This window comes from Hibiscus syriacus, unplaced genomic scaffold (assembly GCF_006381635.1).
Source record: "Hibiscus syriacus cultivar Baekdansim isolate YM2019G1 unplaced genomic scaffold, ASM638163v2 tig00111402_pilon, whole genome shotgun sequence".
Taxonomy (NCBI): domain Eukaryota; kingdom Viridiplantae; phylum Streptophyta; class Magnoliopsida; order Malvales; family Malvaceae; genus Hibiscus; species Hibiscus syriacus.
Window position 1 is genome coordinate 8,354,369 of NW_024063082.1, and position 19,005 is coordinate 8,373,373.

Genomic DNA, 19,005 nt, shown 5'->3' on the forward strand with positions numbered 1-19,005 from the left:
AATAATTTTTAATAAATTTATTATTAAATAACTCAATTAATCAAGAAAAAAATTCATATAGATTTTGGATTTCTAAAAAATTGAAGACTCTATTCGAGCAAATTATTGATTACAATTCATTAAATATTTAAAGATTTAATAATTTATTTATGATAACCAACTACCTAAGTGATTAGGGTGCTTTTGGATGGGGGAATGTGAGATTACCAGGGGGAATTTGTTTTATTCCGGAATGTGATTCTCCCGTTTGGATTGTAAAGATTCACAACCCCGATAATAAGTTATTCTCAATAGTAGCATTTTGGGGGTTTATTATCGAGAATGTGATTCCCCCGAATCCCTTAAGTATTTGTCATTTCCCGATGTTTTGGACTAAAATGCCCTTAAAATAATTTTTCCAATAATATCATTCTTCTGTCGTTGAATAAAAAAAATTATACTATGGTTAAATTGAAAATTTATCCTTAAACTATTTTAGATTTACAAAAAAAAGTCCATAATTAGAATTTTATATGAAGTTCAGGGGTTAAAATAAAATTAAACCCTTTCATTAAACCTATTTATCTTTTAAATTTTGTAAAAAAATATATAAATTTTATGAATTTAAATTTTTTTAAAGAATATATAAATTAAAAATAGTAAGATATATTTTCTATGATCTTTTATACAAATATTTTCATTTGAATATTTAGAATTAAACTTGTTAATATATATATATAATAAGAACAATTTGGTAAAATAATCTTTTATTCCTTTAACCAACCTATGTAATCTTACATTTATGCTAAAGTAACCAAGCACAACAATACAGTTTTAGGTAATGTTACATTTCGATAATCTTATTCCCGGAGGTAATGTTACATTCCATGAACCAAACACACGATTAGAGTGCATTTATAATGTAATAAATGTTCATAAATAATTTTAATTAGTTGACAACGAACATATATTTTACCGACGTAGTTACTCAAATTCAATTTATCTAAAAAATAATATTTTTCTAATATTAAAATCATTATATATATAAATGTAATTACTCAAACTCAAACCTACCTTAATTTTTTTTAATAGAAGCAAATAGAACAACTCCAAATCCAAACAGACAGAATTGAATTATTTTCACATCGTACGTCATCCAACAACCCAGTGAGTTTCAGTATCTATCGCTCGCGCGTCGCTGATGAAAAAATCCATTGGAAACGAATTTCTCGGGAATCTCTTTCAAAGGCACCAAAGTGGCGTGGCCTGGGCCCAAGCCCCATGCTTAAGATTTTTCAAACTAAGAAAATATCAATTTCTCTCTTTTACCTTTACGCATGGGTTTGCATCAGATCCCTCTAAAATCATAAATTTTTCTATTTAGTTTTTAAATTTTAAATAATTTAATTTAGTATTTAAATAATACCAATATTATATGAAATTAAGTTGGCTTGTCGGTCTACCAATCATACTAGTATTAAACATTAATTTGTTTAGATATGACGTGAAACATCTTTAAAACATATGAATCTAATTATAAATACATATATATGCGTCTATAGTTTATACAACTTCGATCAAATGTTTTGAAAAATTCATAAAAGTTAAGGTTACTTTTTATCTGACAGCTTGGTCTATTCAACTAATGAGCACTTGTATGTTATAGTTTGAGCATATAATTAGAGTTTAAGTTAATAGTTAGGCTGAGAGAATTACTTGATTAATAATGTACTAATGCTCTAAGGATTTAATTAACATGTTTTGATATTTATGGACTAATTTAAAATCAGAATTATAGTTTGAGGATGTATGATGACATTACCCTAAATTAATTTATTGTTTAGGGTAAACTACCCTTTCAGTACCAATACCCAAACTTTATTATTTTTTCCACAAAATCATATTTAATGTTTAGTTTAGGTTTCATTTTAGTATTCCATCGTTAAAAATTTAATGATGGTGTTGATGTGTTATTATAAGGTAATACCAAATCATTATTGAAAAAATAAAAAATATCAAGTCATCAATTTTGTTAATTTTTTTAATGAAGGGTACCAAATTGAAATCTAAACTAAACATTAGGTATATTTAAAAAAATAAAGGTTATACCAAAACGAAAAATATAATAATTTAAATACTGAATGTATAATTTACCCTTAATTTTTTTACTAATTAATAGTCATACTTCCCTTTAACATTTTCTTCTCCTTATTCTTACGTTGCTTCCTTCTCAATTTCCAAAATGTCGACAGTGGCCACCACTTAACAAAAAGGGAACACCTCCACCTCCGCCACTTTCCACCACCACTACTTCCTTCTCATCTGTTCACTTACATCTTCCATAAGCGTGACTGTTTCGAGGGTTTTGATTTTCAGTTTAATTAAAAAAAGCTAAAAGAATGGGGAGTTCTAAGAGACAACTGAAAGCTATGCTTCGGAAAAACTGGCTTCTTAAGATTCGTCACCCTTTTATCACTGCTTCTGAGGTTTCACTTCGTTTTTCGTTTTTCATTTTCTGGTTTCTTATTCAAATTCTTTACTTTTCTATTCTTTTATTGATTTTGTTTCGTTTTTTGTGGTTTGTTGCAGATTTTACTTCCCACGATCGTAATTTTATTGTTAATTGGTGTAAGGACTCGCGTTGACACTCAAATTCACCCGGCTCAACCGTAAGTCGAGTTTTATGTTCTTAATTGTTATTGTTTTCCCATTTATGATTTCTCTCTCTCGAATGGATGATGAATTAATTGCTATTAAATTGGTTTAGATACATAAGGAAAGATATATTTGTGGAGGTAGGCGAAGGTACATCCCCTAATTTCCAACAAGTATTGGAATTGTTGTTGGCCAAAAGAGAGTATTTAGCCTTTGCACCTGATACTGAACAAACAAGACAGATGATTAACTTAATTTCCATCAAATTTCCCTTACTGCAGGTATCCATTAATTATCTATTTTTCATTCTTATTATTCTTTGTAATTTGTTTTCATTCGTCAAACTGTTGTGAACGTGGGAAATAAATTTAATAATCATTATTTATTCTTCCTTGTTGCCAAGCTATAATTTAACTGTTGTATGTGAGCCTCAATCCTTGATTTTTGGATATCTGTATTAGTGTGATTAGCAACTTTCCTGTATCTTTGCATTTATTTTTATTACTTACTTTCCAGTAACTTGGTTTGATGGCTGCAGCTAGTTTCTAAAATATACAAAGACGAGCTCGACCTGGATACATATATACAGTCAGATCTGTATGGTACTTGTGATTTCTCGTAAGTAGCACTCTTTTACTGTGGTTTTGGTATTGTGGCATTTGCTGATAGTTCTTATGTGCTTCACTGTTAATGTGAACAGTTTAAGAGAATTAATGGAGAATATGCTATTTGGTTACTTCTACTGTGTGGGATCACTTCTCTAAGAAGTTTGAAGGACTTTCTTTTTTTGATAGGAATTAGGCCCCATTAAAAACCTCCTTCTTAGTTATTGTGTTTAGAAACACAATAATCATTGGAAGGGGGAAAAGGGTGCCCATAATTTATTACCAAACATAAGAATTACAACCGAAACGAAACACACAATACAAAGACCTTCATTACAACAACCCAGTAACCCAAACCCACAAAACCACAACCTCAACACTCATTAACCTATTCCAGATTTAGCCAAAGCTGGTATTGGCTAGTTTTACATTTGTGATTTGCTTTTGTAGTCTTTGGGTTGGATTATGTAAAGGGAGTGTTTATGTGTTGTTGTTAAACATTATGTATATTGTGGTTTTTAATGAATCCTAAGGCACTCTTTTCCTCCTTCCGCTGATTGAGAAACACTTAGTGTTCCATTAATCATGAAGGGGGTTTTTAACGAGGCCTACATTCCTATCAAAAAAAAAGATTTAGCTAAACAGTCAGCTTCCCCATTAGAACATCTGCTAATATGCCTAGTCAGAACACTTAACTGCATAACTGTTTTCTGGATTTCTCTGATCAAATCAACATAGAGAACCGGGCATTGATCCGGGTTGTTGATCCATTTCAGAGCCAGAGATGAATCACTTTCCAAAATCAGAATCCCCTTATCCCTCCAAACTGAATCAAAAAACAATTCTAACCCTCCAAATTTGAAGGACTTTCAAATTAATAATTGACAATTCTATAATTGTAGTCGACATTAACTTGAATTTAGGTAAAAATTAGATCTTTTTTTTGATTGGAATAGAAGGCCTCATTAAAAACCTCCCTCATAGTTGCCTCTTGTAAAGAGACAACTAGCGGAAGGAGGAAAAGAGTGCCTAAATTTATTAAAAACCCATAATTACATAAGATTCCAAACAATACATAAAATTACCTAACATAGAACCATAACCAAAATAATACACCATAACCACTACTCATAACAACAACCTCCTCACTCACTAACCAATTCCTGACTTAGCACAGATTTTTCCATTCATATACTGAGCATTAAAGAAATCCTTACATAAGTGTTGGCCATTTATTTTTTAATATATTATTCTAAATTCTTGGGGTTAAACATTATTTTTAATTACCTTGTCAAAAAAAGAAAAAAAAGAGATAATGTTGAGAAACCTTTACGGTTATTCATGACCTCCAATTCTTATAAAAAAATAAATAAAAAATAAAAAATTCTATGGTGTACGAGAATGAGGTGTTTTTAGTGTTCTGTTGTTGATGATATTTTTCTTGTAATTCCTTCTTCTTCATGTTTAATTGTTCTGTTGTTCTTCATTTTGCTTTCATTGGTTACTGATAATCTAAAATATCTTTTTATCATGCGAGAAAAATTGCTTCATTTTATGGGATTTCTTAGAATGGTAGGTAATTGCACTATTTGACTTGATTTGAGTTTATCTTGGTCTAGGAATTGCTCAAATCCAAAAATTAATGGAGCAGTGGTATTTCATCATCAAGGTCCTCAGTTGTTTGATTATAGTATTCGCCTAAATCACACATGGGCTTTTTCTGGATTTCCTGATGTTACAAGTATCATGGACACTAATGGTCCTTACCTCAATGACTTGGAATTGGGTGTTAATATCATATCAACAATGCAGTACAGCTTCAGCGGATTTTTGACTGTATGAACCAATAGTTCCTTCCAGATGATGTTTCTAATTTCACATTTGTTTCTTTTTGTTCACGGCTTTTTGTCTCATCTATTCATTGTCATTTCCCCCCAAATATTCTCCTCAATGTTAAAGGATGGTCATGGACTTCAGTTATCATCTTAAATTTGGTGACGTATGCCTTGCTATGGTTGTTGATACTTTTGTATTTTCTACAGCTTCAGCAGGTGTTAGATTCATTCATCATATTTGCTGCTCAGCAAACAGAAACTGGCATTGCTAGTCAAAATATAGAATTAACACCACCTCACTCAACCAGTGTAACATCAGCCCTCAGGTTACCATGGACACAGTTTAGCCCTTCAAATATAAGAATAGCTCCCTTCCCAACTCGAGAATACATAGATGACGAGTTCCAATCCATCATTAAGAGCGTCCTGGGCCTGTTGTATGTCCCTCTTGACATTAATGCCTGTGTTCACTTTATTAATTTATGTTAAAATGTTTATTTTCATTGGCTAACATGATATATTGTTTATTGTTGCTCTGCCTTTGGGATGAACAGGTATTTATTGGGATTCCTCTATCCAATCTCTCGCTTGATCAGCTATACTGTGTTTGAGAAGGTGTCTAATGTTTATCGCAGTGAATCAGTGATACTTTTCACATATCTATACATTTATGCATATTTTTAATTTTTCTTCAATTTTTGACATTTTGATATGGAAGATATTCTCTCTTTTTAATTTCTTAAGATCTAAATCATTTCCTTTTCTAACATTTCAGGAGCAGAAGATAAGAGAAGGCCTTTTTATGATGGGATTGAAAGATGGGATATTCCATTTCTCTTGGTTCATTACATACGCTTTTCAGGTTAATTTTTGGCTGCGGACTTCTAGAATAATCATGTATTTTTCCCGTTCTTTGTATTTTGACAGAGCGTGAGGCCTTTTTTTCTTCGTAATTTCTGTTTGAATTTTTTTTCATGATTCAATGAATTTGGCTAGAAATGTATTAAGTGCTGTTGGTGGGGATCGGATGCTCATTTATTAAGTTGGCAAATCCTTCACTGGAGATAAGAAGATAAAGTGTTAGTTTCCCTGCATATAATTCAAATATTCAATCAAAACTGATATTAATTGTAGCATGTTAAGTGTCAGAAAAGTGAATCATGTTGAAGGGGAAAATAATTTTGGTTTTTAATGGGAAATAAAAAATCCATAAGGTCTGCAACGTTGTATCTGTGAGACTGTGACTGCCTCTTGGACTTAACATGGTGTTAACTAATTTTTGTTGCTGTAATATTATGAAAATTTTACTTGTCTGAATCAGTAAAATCCTTAATTAGTAAAGAATTCTTATGCTTTTGCTGGTTTCCATCTGTTTGCTGTGTAGGTATCTTCAGTGTGCAATATGTAGTCGCATGCACCTAAATTTGAATTGTTTTTAATGTGTAATTCATGAAGGTTTTATCCTCTCTTTAATCTTTAATCTTTAACTAAAGATGTTTAAATATGTTGGTTAATTGTGCATTTTCACAGTTTCAGATGTTCAAGGTAACAGTGTTCCTTCAGAGATGATAGCATAATCTGTCATGGACATCATTCTTACTTGCATATTTTTCATCAAGAATGTAGGCTTCATTTCTGAAATAGCGATCCAGCTACCTACAGCCCCTTGAACCTAGATGGAGTATCTTAGTTTTCTGCTGCTATATTGTTTTGTAATTTTCAGGATAGGTGGCGTCTTTGTAGTATTTATTATATCTGTTTTGCACTTGGATGATGTGCTTTGTCCTTTATGTCATATTCATGAAGAAACAATGGAACACCTGTTCCTATCTTGTTCTGCTGCAAGAGAGATTTGGAATAAATTTTTAAGGTTATGGGATATTTCTACGGTTTTGCCTCAAGACCCCAGCTCCCTTCTTTGTTCTTGGTCGTTTCTAAGGCAGAATTCAACTATTTGGAGTTTAATCCCGGGTGTTGCTTTCTGGTCAATTTGGAAGGCTAGGAATTTGGTAGTGTTTGAGAACGAGAATTTTGACAGTTTGGCTCTATACTTCATCGCCAGATTTAGGCTGGCTAAGTGGTATTTAGCTAAATACCCTAATGTTCATATTCAGGCAGATGTACTAGTTGGGGATCCTTCGCTGGCAGATAAGGTTCATAATTCGTGTTTCACAAAGAAGGTTAACTGTTGGATTCCTCCTCCTCCGGATGTGTTTAAATTCAATGTTGATGGGACAGTAAGAACAGATGGGTTGCAGGGTGGAATTGGAGGTATTTTAAGAGATTCAAACTGCTGTACTTTAGCCACTTTCTCTATTGCTGTAGGGTCTGGTCCTCCTACTTTGGCAGAATTGAAAGCTATTAAGGAAGGAATTAATTCTTTCTATTCCTCTGTTTGGGCTAACAAGGGAAGACTCATTATAGAAACTGATTGTAAAAATGCAGTGGAATGGATTTCAAAGCCGCACTTTGCCCCTACTTTTTTCAATGCTCTGGTGGAGGAAATTGGGGCTTCAATTTCGGATAAGGATACCTTTCTTAGATTGATTCCTAGGAGTTGTAATATGGAGACAGACAAGTTAGCTAAGGAGGGGATTGGCTGATTGTTATAGGCCTCTCGTTTAAATGTTTTGTGTTCTTCTTCTGGCTTTGTATAGGCTTAAGTTTGTAATGGTGTTATTAGGGTCATAAACAGGCCAGATAAATATAGGTTGTTGTCTTACCTAAGTTGGATTAGATTAAGTTAGTTTGTTGTCTATGGTTGTTTATGGTTTTTTCTTGGTTCTCTGTTGTTGTTGGGGGTGTTTTATCTGGATGTATCTTATGTTATTTCATATGTTGAATGAAATCCTAAGGCACTTTTTCCTCCTTCCTTTGATTAAGGAGCTTACTTACAAGCTCCTTTAGTCAAGAAGGGGGTTTTTAACGAGGCCTTCAATTCCTATAAAAAAAAGTTCTGCCCTCTACTATTTGGACTTTCATTCCAAGGGCGGTAATGTGGTCGGTTTGGAAGTGTAGGAATGAAATTATTTTTGAGGAAGGAAATTTGGACTCAATGCTGTTATTTTTTCTTGTAAGATATAGGAGATATAGGATTGCAACATGGTTTGTAGCTAGATTTCGGGACTTGGTAATTCCTTTTGACTCTTTAGTGGGCAATCCAAAAGTAGCAGATTCTGCTATGAGTTCTAAGAAGGTCAGTTCTTCCTTGGCACGCTGGGTTCCTCCTCCTTTGGGTTTTTTTTATAAGAAAGGGAGGTTTCGTTAAAAACCCGCTTCATAACATAACCGTCAAAACACTAAGGTATCTCGAACACCCAAATTTTCAAGCGAGGCACCAGCAGCGTCAACGTGGACGATGCTATAGTTAAGGGGTGGTCAAGAGGAGGTATTGGTGGTTTGTTCAGGGACAGTGACGGTGTGCTGCTGTGTTCATTCACAGAGAGTGTTGGTCCTGGGCCTCCTATCCTTGTTAACTTATTGGCTATTAAAAGGGGCATGCTTTTATTTTTGGAGTCCGGTTTTGATTCAAGGGGGAGACTTATTCTAGAATCGGATTGTTCTACTGTTTTGGAGTGGATAAAAAATCTGAATTGCTGCACTCCGTTGTTTAAGTCATTGGTGAAAGATATTGTTGCTTTAGTGGTAGAACAGGATGTTATCGTTAGGCATATTTTGAGATCCGCCAATTGGGAGGCAGATGGGTTGACTAAAGTATGAATTGGGTGATTCCTATGTTTTCGGGTCTGGATGATTATGTTAGGTTCTGGGTGTTAGGCTAGTTGTTTAAGTGTGGGTTTGTATGTTTTGGTCAGTTTTGGGTTGAGGTGTATTCTGGCTGTTATTATTTGTATTGTACTAGTATTATATCAATAAAATTTTGAGACACTCTTTTTCTCCTTCCAATGTCCGTTAAGCTACTTCTGTAGTTTGAAGGTTATGAAGGGTTTTTTTTAATGAGATCTATTTTTATCAAAAGATCTGTCTAGTGAAGATGGTAAATGGTATGGATCGCAAAATTTTTACTATAATTGCATCTATAATAGGAAAACACATTGATGGTTTTGGTAGTTCCTCTTGATGTGGTGACTCTTGCTTAAGAAATGGTTCTTAGGGGTTGAATATAAAAGGAAGAAAATTTCCCCCAAGTCACATTGGTGCCCCTCCTCCGGGGTTTTTTAAAGTGAATGTGGATGGGGCTGGTTTGGGTCTTTTTTTTGGATTCGGAGTGGAGTGATAAGGGGCGTCTTATTTTAGAAAGTGATTCTTCTATTTCTTTGAAGTGGATTAACAATCCGGAGGCCAATCCGGCTGCTTATGTTCTTTTGGTTAAGGAAATTGCCAAGCGTGTGTTGGAGTACAATGTGACTATTAGGCATATTCAAAGATGTTTTAATTGGGAAGCAGATAGTTTAGCTAAGTCGGGCATAGGATAATGTGGGGTGTTTTGGTTGGGTGTGGTGGTTGAGTGCGTTGGGTGTTTTTGTGGGGATCTTTTGTACTTTTTTTTTATAGGAATTGAAGGCCTCATTAAAAAACCCTTTCTTGATTGAAGGAGCTTGTAGAGAAGCTCCTCAATCAGCGGAAGAGGGAAAAGAGTGCCTTTAGATTATATTAACCATAATAAATTACATAAGATACATCCAAGGGACTATCCCAAAATAACCAAAAACGAAATAACTACCCACACAACCCTGTACAACTCTACAATGACCTCTACTCTGGCTGGCCAGTACCCGGTCTACCACCGCTACTAAAAACTTACACCCTAAACGCGGCCAGGAAAATAGCACAAAACAATCCCACATTATTCCTAAAGCAATCAACCAATCCTCTCCTTAGCTAACTTATCAGCTTCCATATTGCAACTCCTAGGAATCAATCTCAGAACAATATCCTTAGCCGAAATAGATGCCCCAATTTCGTCCACTATCGAACTGAAAAAAGCAGGTGCAGAGATCTGCTTAGAAATCCAATCCACTGCTGTTTTACAGTCACTTTCAATAATTAATCTCCCCTTGTTAGCCCAGTCCGATGAGAAGAAAAACACAATCCCTTCCTTAATAGCTTTCAGCTCTGCCAAAATAGGAGTTCCAGGCCCTACCGTTATTGAGAATGTGGCTAATGTATTAAGGGTAGAATCTTTCAAAATACCACCTATACCACCTTGGCAACCTACCACTTCTTACCGCCCCATCAACGTTGAGTTTCAACATATCTGGGGGCGGTGGAGTCCAACAATTAGCCTTGTCAGGGACATGAGAATACTGAACCTTATCTGCAAGCGTAGGATCCCCAACTAGAGTGTCCGAGTTGATACGAACCAAAAAGTATTTAGCTAAAAACCATTTAGCCAATCTAAATCTGGCGAAAAAGAACAGATCAGAAGTGTCAACCTTCCCATTTTCGAATACAACCAAATTCCTAACCTTCCATATTGACCATAAAACGACCCCCGGGATGAACTTCCAAATACAAGAATTCTTCCTTAGAAACGACCAAGAGCACAAAATTGAAATAGGGTCCTGAGGTAGAGCAGTAGAAATTTTCCATAGCCTAAGGAATTTAGCCCACAACTCCCCTGCAACCACACAAGAGAAGAAAAGGTGTTCAACAGATTCTTCATGCAAGTGACACAGAGGACAAAAAACATCTTCCAATGGAATACCTCTCTTCTTCAACTCCTCTCTAACTACCAATTTTCCATGACAAAGCTGCCATAGAAACGTTTGCATTCTAGGAGGAGCCAATCCTGCCCAAACCCACTTATTCCACTCAAACGAACCTTCTGCTCTGCTATATAAAGACATCCTACAAGACTTGACCGAAAACAGGCCATCACACTTCCCCGACCACCCAAGAAAATCATCCACCGAATCCGACAAAGTAACATATTCAATCAAGGACATTAATGCAACCCGCTGATCCAGTTCCCAGTCAAGTAAATACCTTCTTAACTGAATGTTCCATACCCAAACATTCTGTACAAAACCACCAAACTCAGCTACTGTCCCCCACTTATTAATCGATAAAGAAAAAATTATGGGAAATTATGATTTTAAGGTTGAGTCGTTGATCCACACATCATACCAAAAAATTATCGATCTGCCATTACCAAGTTGAATCTTTGAGTTAGCTCTCAAGCAATCCCCAACCTCATCGTTTTTGACATAGTTGTTTAGAATAGCTCTCCAAATCCAAGAATCAAGTGGAGAAATAGCCTTCGTAATTGAGAGAGACAAGTTACTAACGTTGTTCTTGCAGCAAATCATCTTTTTCCATTGACTATTTTTATCATTTGCAAATTTCCACACCCATTTACCAAGCAAAACTCTATTGATCAACCTCAGGTCTAAGATTCCCAAACCCCCTTCTTCAAACGGTTGACAGACCGTTTTCCAATTCACCCAGTGAATCCTTTTCTTAGCTGGAACATCACCCCAAATAAAATTCGCCATCAAAGAATTCAATTTCTGCATGACCTTCACTGGAATTTTAAAAATTGATAGGTAAAATATCGGCAAGCTAGACAACACAGACTTAACCAGCACTACTCTTCCAGCCATCAACAAAGAATTAGCTTTCCAGCCTGCTAATCTTTTGTAAAAATTCTGAACAACGGTTCCCACATACCCTCTGAATTCTTCTTTGAACCAAGCGGCAAACCAAGATAAGTCATTGGAAAGGATTCCATTCCACAGCCCGCCTTCTTAGCCCAATCTTTTAAGATGACCTCTTTAACATTAATGCCATACAAAGTACTCTTAGACAGATTTAAGTGCAGCCCTGACATCACACTGAAAATCCTCAAAACTCTCCTAATATTTAGAATATGAGTAGAAGAGTCTTTGCAGAATAATATGAGATCATCTGCAAACTGAAGGTGAGTGAGATGGAAAGAATTGTCTAACCTGCCAATACTGAACCCTTCAAAAAGGCCCAGATCAGCAGCCTTGTTCAGCATTAAATTTAAAAGTTCTCCTACTATATTAAACAATAGAGGGGACAAACTGCAGCCCTGTCTCAAACCTTTACTAATCTGAAATTCCTCAGTTGGAGACCCATTCACTAACACCGAGATTGAGGCAAAAGAGATGCAACACTCCATCCATGAAATCCACTTTTCACCAAAACCCATAGCCTTCAGTAATCTGAAAAGAATCGGCCATTCAACAGAATCATAGGCCCTAAGGAAATCAACTTTGAAAACAACTCCATTCCTCCCTTGTTTCCTCCAATAATCAATGCCTTCATTAGCCAAAAGAGCACAATCAAGCAACTGCCTACTCGGAATAAAGGCAAACTGCGAAGGGCTAACTATGTCTTTAATAATAGCAACTAGTCGTTTCGACAGCACCTTAGAAATGATTTTGTATAGGCTACCAACAAGGCTTATAGGTCTGAAATCTTCAACTTCCTCAGGATTGAGTTTCTTAGGGATTAACGTAATAAAGGAATGATTAACCCCATGTTCCCATTTCCTTCCACTATGGAAATCACGAACAAATTTCATAATATTATCCTTTAAGATATTCCAAATATTTTTAAAGAAACCCATAGTATAACCATCCGAGCCGGGTGCCTTGGCACTATCCGAGTAAAAAATCGCTTCCCACACTTCCTGTTCCGAGAATTCGACCTCAAGACCCTCTTTTTGCTCGACAGACAATTTAGCAAAATTCAGGTTAATATCATCCACCTCCAAAGTTGACTTTGCATTGTAGTTGATTTTGAAAAAGTCCGTAATAGCAGCTCTAATCTGATTCGGATCTTTTGTACTTAAAATGGTTTTATCATGGATGTGCATAGGGGGGTTAATTGGTCATTCTCAATTTGCTTTCATCCCGAGAAGGCAGATTTGTGACTGTTCCTTAATTGCTAATGAATCAATCGATTTTTGGAGGAGGAAAGGAAGGGAAGGTCTTGTCTTCAAAGTGGATTTCAAGAGGGCCTACGACACTGTTGACTGGAATTTTTTAATCAAAATTATGGAGTGTATGGGGTTTAGTAGAAGATGGAGGTCGTGGATTCATAATTGCTTAAGTTCAACTTCTATTTCAGTTCTTGTCAATGGATCTCCAACTGAAAGTTTTAACATATCTAGGGGGCTCAGACAAGGGTGTTCTCTATCCCCGCTTCTGTTTAATATAGTGGGTGAATTTCTGAATCTACTGCTGTCTAAAGTAGTTGCATTGGGGCTGTTTGAGGGCTTTCAATTAGGTTCTGATAATTCTTCGCCGATGCTGTCTCATCTACAATTTGCGGATGATTTGATTATTTTTTGTAAAGCTGCAAAGGGTCAATTGGCAAATCTGAAGAGGGTTTTGGTTGTTTTTGAGTTATGTACTGGGCTGCAGTTGAATTTGTTGAAGAGCAGAATTTTTGGTATCAATTTACAAAACATTGTTGGGGAGTGGGCAGATTCTATTGGTTGTTTAAGAGACTCCTTTCCGACAGACTACTTGGGGTTACCATTGGGTGCTAAGAGGAATTCAATTCAACTTTGGGATCCGATTGTAAATAAGTTTTACCAGAAATTAACAGGATGGAAAATGTCTTCTTTATCAATAGTAGGAAGGACAGTCTTGATTAATTCAGTCTTGAATGCTTTGCCTAATTACTATATGTCACTTTTTAAAATGCCAGTGGTTGTGAGGAAGAAACTGGAATCTATTTTGGCCAACTTCTTGTGGGGTCTTCGGCTGAGAAGAAAAGGCTTCATTGGGTTAATTGGAATACAGTCTGTAAAAATAAAGAGTTGGGGGGATTGGGAATTTCGGATCTAAAATTACGGAATAGAGCTTTATTGGGCAAGTGGGTTTGGAAGTTTGGTACAGAGAAGGACTCTTGGTGGAAGACATTGATTTGTTCTAAGTACAATGTGGGTTCGAGCTCTATTGTGGTAGATGATAAGTTGCCCTCTAATGTGTCTTGGATTTGGAAAGGTGTTTTAAATAACTATTGGTCTAACGACTCATTTGGATTATGCTTTCGAAATAATCTCGTGCTTCAGGTGGGAAAAGGAGAATCTATCAGATTTTGGCTTGATTCTTGGATTTCTAATGTTTCCTTGAAGACTTTGTTTCCTAGGCTCTTTGCTCTGTCTGTTAATAAGGAAGGTGTTGTGGCTGATTTTGGGTGTTTGTCGAATGGGGAGTGGGTGTGGGATTTACAACTTAGGAGGAATTTAATGGATAGTGAGTTTGAGCATTGGATGGAACTGATGGTGTTGCTGGATAATTTTCGCCCGCTGTTGAAGGGTGGAGACCGTGTTGTGTGGAAAGGTAGTGGGGATGGTGAGTTCTCGGTTAATTCTTGCTCAAGATTATTTTCAAGTTTAGCAGAATCTGACAATTCTGGTTGGAGATTGTGTGGAAGGGCTTAGTCCCACCAAAGGTAGAGATTTTCCTGTGGCAAGTTATTCATCAGAAGATGGCTGTCAAAACTGTTTTATTGAGAAGAGGGGTTAAAGATATCGAAAACCCTCTTTGTGTGTTATGTGGACAGGAACCAGAATCTGTCAGTCATTTATTCTTTTCCTGTGTCCAGGTTTGGCAAATTTGGATAAAACTACTCCGTTTGTGGAAAGTTATTTCAGTCTTTCCTAATAATCCGAAAGGCTTTTTGCTTTCATGGTTGCATCTTAGACCCTACTCGGATATTTGGAGATTTATTCCAGGAGCAGTTTTGTGGTCTGTTTGGCTGTGCCGGAATCAGATTGTTTTTGAGAATGGCAAGATGGACAAAGATAATTTGTTCTTTTTGGTGAGGTATAGGGTGACATCATGGTTTTTAGCAAAAAATAAGGATTTGTCTATTCATTTGGACAGCCTTGTGGGAGATCTTACTTTGGCGGATAAGCATAAATCCCCCTCTAATTTTCGACTGTCTAGATTAAAATGGTGCCCTCCTCCTTTCGGGTACTTTAAGATGAATGTTGATGGGGCAGTCAATTTTGACTGGAAAAGGAGTGGTATTGGTGGAGTTCTTAAAGATGCTGGTAATAACAAGCTGGTTTCATTCTCTACAGCTTTAGGACCTTGTTCTCCTATTCTAGCTGAGATTTTTGCGATCAAAGTGGGGTTAGATATGTTTTTTGATTCAGTTTGGAGGGACAAAGGAAATCTGATTTTAGAAAGTGACTCGTTTCTGGCAGTGAAATGGATCAACAGCCCGGATCTCTGCCCGGTTCACCTTGTTGATTTTATTACAGAAATTCAGAAGTCAATTGGGCTTTATAATGTTGTTATTAGGCATATCAGCAGATGTATTAATGAGGAAGCTGATGGTCTAGCTAAGTCAGGAATTGGTTAGTGAGTGTGGAGTTTGTTTTTAGGAGCTGTGCTTTTGGCATTTTATTTTGGTTATGTTTCTTTGTTTAGGCAATCTTTTGTAATGTTTGGGTATCTTATGTAATTGTTGGTTATTAATCTACTAAGGCACTCTTTTCCTCCTTCCGCTACTTGTCTCCTTTAAAGAGACAACTATGAGGGAGGTTTTTAATGAGGCCTTCTATTCCTATCAAAAAAAAAAAAATATAAAAGGAAGAAAATGGTAGCAGTGGGAAGTGCCTTGGAATATATTCTGGTACATCTCATTTAGGTTGAAAAAGTGGGAAGAATTTATTTGACTTAAGCTCCTTTAATGATTTTGAACAGCCATGTATAGAGTATGTTTCTGTGGTCTAGTTATGCTATGGAATTGTAAGTTCAATTTTTTCTTCTATAAATCAAGCTTACCTTACTAGAGACCCAGAAGATACATAGAAATTTTGATTAATAGCATCAGTTTCATGATTTAAGAACTTGTTTCTTTTGGTTTACAAGTTTGGATTTATCTAAAGCAAAAATGCCTTTGTGCCTGGTGAGCTGTCTTGGAATTATTACTTCTTTGATTCTCATGTTAGTATAATTTGAATCCATTTGCAGTTTGCCATTTCTTCTGGGATCATTACAATTTGTACCATGGATAACCTTTTCAAGTATAGTGATAAGACAGTGGTGTTCGTGTACTTCTTCATATTTGGACTCAGTGCAATCATGCTATCTTTTTTGATCTCTACGTTCTTTACACGAGCGAAGACTGCTGTTGCAGTTGGAACTCTTTCTTTTCTTGGAGCCTTCTTTCCTTATTACACTGTAAATGATGAGGCAGTTTCAATGTAAGTACTTGTGCAATGAACATAACTTATCTTTGTGGTTTGTTTCAATTTTTTTTGATTTCAGTTAACATTTTATACTACAGGTTATTAAAGGTCATTGCATCTTTTCTCTCACCTACGGCCTTTGCTCTTGGATCTATTAACTTTGCTGATTATGAACGTGCTCATGTAGGACTTCGTTGGAGCAACATTTGGTTGGTAAGTTCTACATGAGGGCAATTTTTTCTACTATTTATCTTATTTTGATTCTTTTCTATTTACAACTTCTCTTATTTTATCATTGAAATAGGGATCATCTGGAGTGAACTTTTTGGTTTGCCTCATAATGATGCTGTTTGATACCTTGATGTACTGCGTTGTTGGTCTCTACCTAGATAAGGTATTTCTTAAAAGACCTAGTTTTTCTTTTCTCTTTTAATTCAAGGTGTTTTAATTGTCAACTCTTATCTTAGAATGTTCTTTGTTTAAATGAGTAATGATGCATATAATGGTGAAAAAGTGAGAGAATTGCTCCGTATAAAAGGAAAATTTCTAGTTGTAGTTCTGCTGATAACAGAGTAAAAACCTTGTTGTCAAATGACTTTCTTGCTTTGCATCTTAAATGTTCTCTGGTAGTTCTTAGTTTTCAAATTATGGCAACAACAAGGCCGGTTGAATTGCCTGACTGAATCTAAGAAGAGATTGCAAATTCACAAACTAAACTACTTGGATAAGCTGGATATGAAGTAAAAAAAAAAGAGAGTAAAGACATAATAAGGGTGAATGTTTGGTCTTCCTCTAAACTGACTTCCTATGGATTTCCTAAACAATCGACCTAACAACTGAATTGTAGCTTGGTTTTAAAATTAGGATGGTTGTGTCATAAGCACGTTTAACGGAGAAATTCTTTGTTACCAGTAATCAAATCAAACCTTTTAATGAAAAAGTTTAAACTATATGTTTCTGATCTTGCCACATTATCAGAATAAAATATTTAATCAACGAGTTTAACCCCTGTGCAAATCACAGAGTAAGCCAGTACCACTTGGAAGTGTTTTGCTATCATCAGATCAAACTGATGGTTCAAACAATTATCATTTATGTTGAAAGAAATATATGGCCAGACAGTGTCTTCTCAAGTTGATAGGTTGACATGTGAAGTTTTATTGTTTTGTTATTGAAGGAGATTTGGTTTGTTCCAAGTTATAACAATTAGAAGGGATTATTATATTTACTATACATATCAGGTATACCTTGGTCTATTTTATGTTTTTCATTTAGAATCTTTAAAAGTCAAGAATTTCGTTCCTAGTATGTTTTACAATATGATGTAGCAAGTAATTTAATAGCTTAATTACTCAGCTTCGTGAACTGAAGTAGTTTCATAGTTAATTTGGTTGACTATTATCTTGCATGGAAGTATGGTTGATCCTATGGGTTTGCTGCTATGCCTTGTCTAGACCTGTATAAGGGCTGGGGTATCAACCCAAGCTTGAAGGCCCGCCCAAAATTTGTGAGGGTTTGGATAAGAATATTATGTCCGAAAAATGGGCTTGGACAAAAATTTAGGCCTGTTTAAACTATGGGCCGAGCTTGTACTCCAACAATAAAATCTTGAGCCCAGTCGACCGATTTTCTATGTTTATAAGATATTTTATAATTATATTACATAAAAATCAAATTTATAAATAATATAGAATACTATAATATAAACATTAAAAAATATGTTAAGTTGTCCTTTTATAAGAGTAAACATAATAAATTTCATAAAAGGGACAATAATGTAAAATTATTTAATATTAAATTAAAAATAGAATAAATATTTTTTTAAAATACAAAAAATAATATAGATGGGCTGAAAACGGGCTTGGGTTTGCCATTGACAAATACAGGCAGGCTTAGGTAAAATTTGATGGTCATATTTAGGGCTGGGCTGGGTTGGACAAGCATGAAGTGTGTTAATCCCATGCATAAGCTCAGCCCGATCCAGATATGAACACATCTAGCCTTGTCTTCCTCTTCTAGAATATTTTGTGCATGATGAAATGTGCTGAAACGGTTCTTGGATCAGGTTCTTCCCAGTGAAAATGGAGTTCGTTATCCTTGGAACTTTGTCTTCCAAAAATGCTTTTGGAAAAAGAGAAGTACTGTAGAACATCAAATTTCCAGTAATGAAGTAAAAGTTAATGATACAATAACCAAAAGGAAAAGTATCTTTCCAAGAAAGGATATGTCTGGACCTGCTTTGGAAGCTATAAGCTTGGAAATGAAGCAGCAAGAGATCGATGGCAGGTACATGTACTGAGGCTAGTATACTTTCTTTTTTTGTTCATTTTAATTGGTATTGCTCCATATATATATAATGCTAGACATGCAGATGTATCCAAATAAAGGACTTGCATAAGGTATATGCCACTAAGAAAGGGAAGTGCTGTGCTGTTAATTCCTTACAGTTAACCTTGTATGAAAACCAGATCCTAGCTCTTCTTGGTGAGTATACTAACTTTCATACTTCAATATCTGTCACATCCTTCTCTTTTCAATCCCAAACTGCATTCTTTTTTATAGGCTCTGGAATTGATTGTTGGAATTCCAGTATCCTAAATTTGCTTCTTCTTGTAAGGTCATCAAGGATTTGCTTCGGTCTTGAGCACTGAAATTATTGTCCGGCAGCTGTGGGATCTGCCCCCTATTGTTATGTTCAACCATTGGTTTTCATTTAAGGGAAAAAAACCTTTGAAAATTAGGCTGTTAAATCATTTATATTTTACTATATCCATAAAATGCAGTT

General features: G+C 35.4%; 1 protein-coding gene across 1 annotated transcript in view; it reads left to right on the top strand.

The window, feature by feature from the left end:
• The first annotated feature begins 2,223 nt into the window (after positions 1–2,223).
• LOC120161937 (ABC transporter A family member 1-like) overlaps positions 2,224–19,005 on the top strand; it is a 36,636-nt gene continuing 19,854 nt past the window's right edge. Inside the window, 13 exon segments of the mRNA XM_039172132.1 lie at positions 2,224–2,465; positions 2,569–2,648; positions 2,747–2,915; positions 3,173–3,252; positions 4,859–5,075; positions 5,282–5,511; positions 5,629–5,689; positions 5,850–5,936; positions 16,003–16,235; positions 16,319–16,433; positions 16,525–16,614; positions 18,286–18,506; positions 18,592–18,704. Coding sequence (XP_039028063.1) covers positions 2,379–2,465; positions 2,569–2,648; positions 2,747–2,915; positions 3,173–3,252; positions 4,859–5,075; positions 5,282–5,511; positions 5,629–5,689; positions 5,850–5,936; positions 16,003–16,235; positions 16,319–16,433; positions 16,525–16,614; positions 18,286–18,506; positions 18,592–18,704 — 1,783 coding nt within the window. The 5' untranslated portion in view covers positions 2,224–2,378.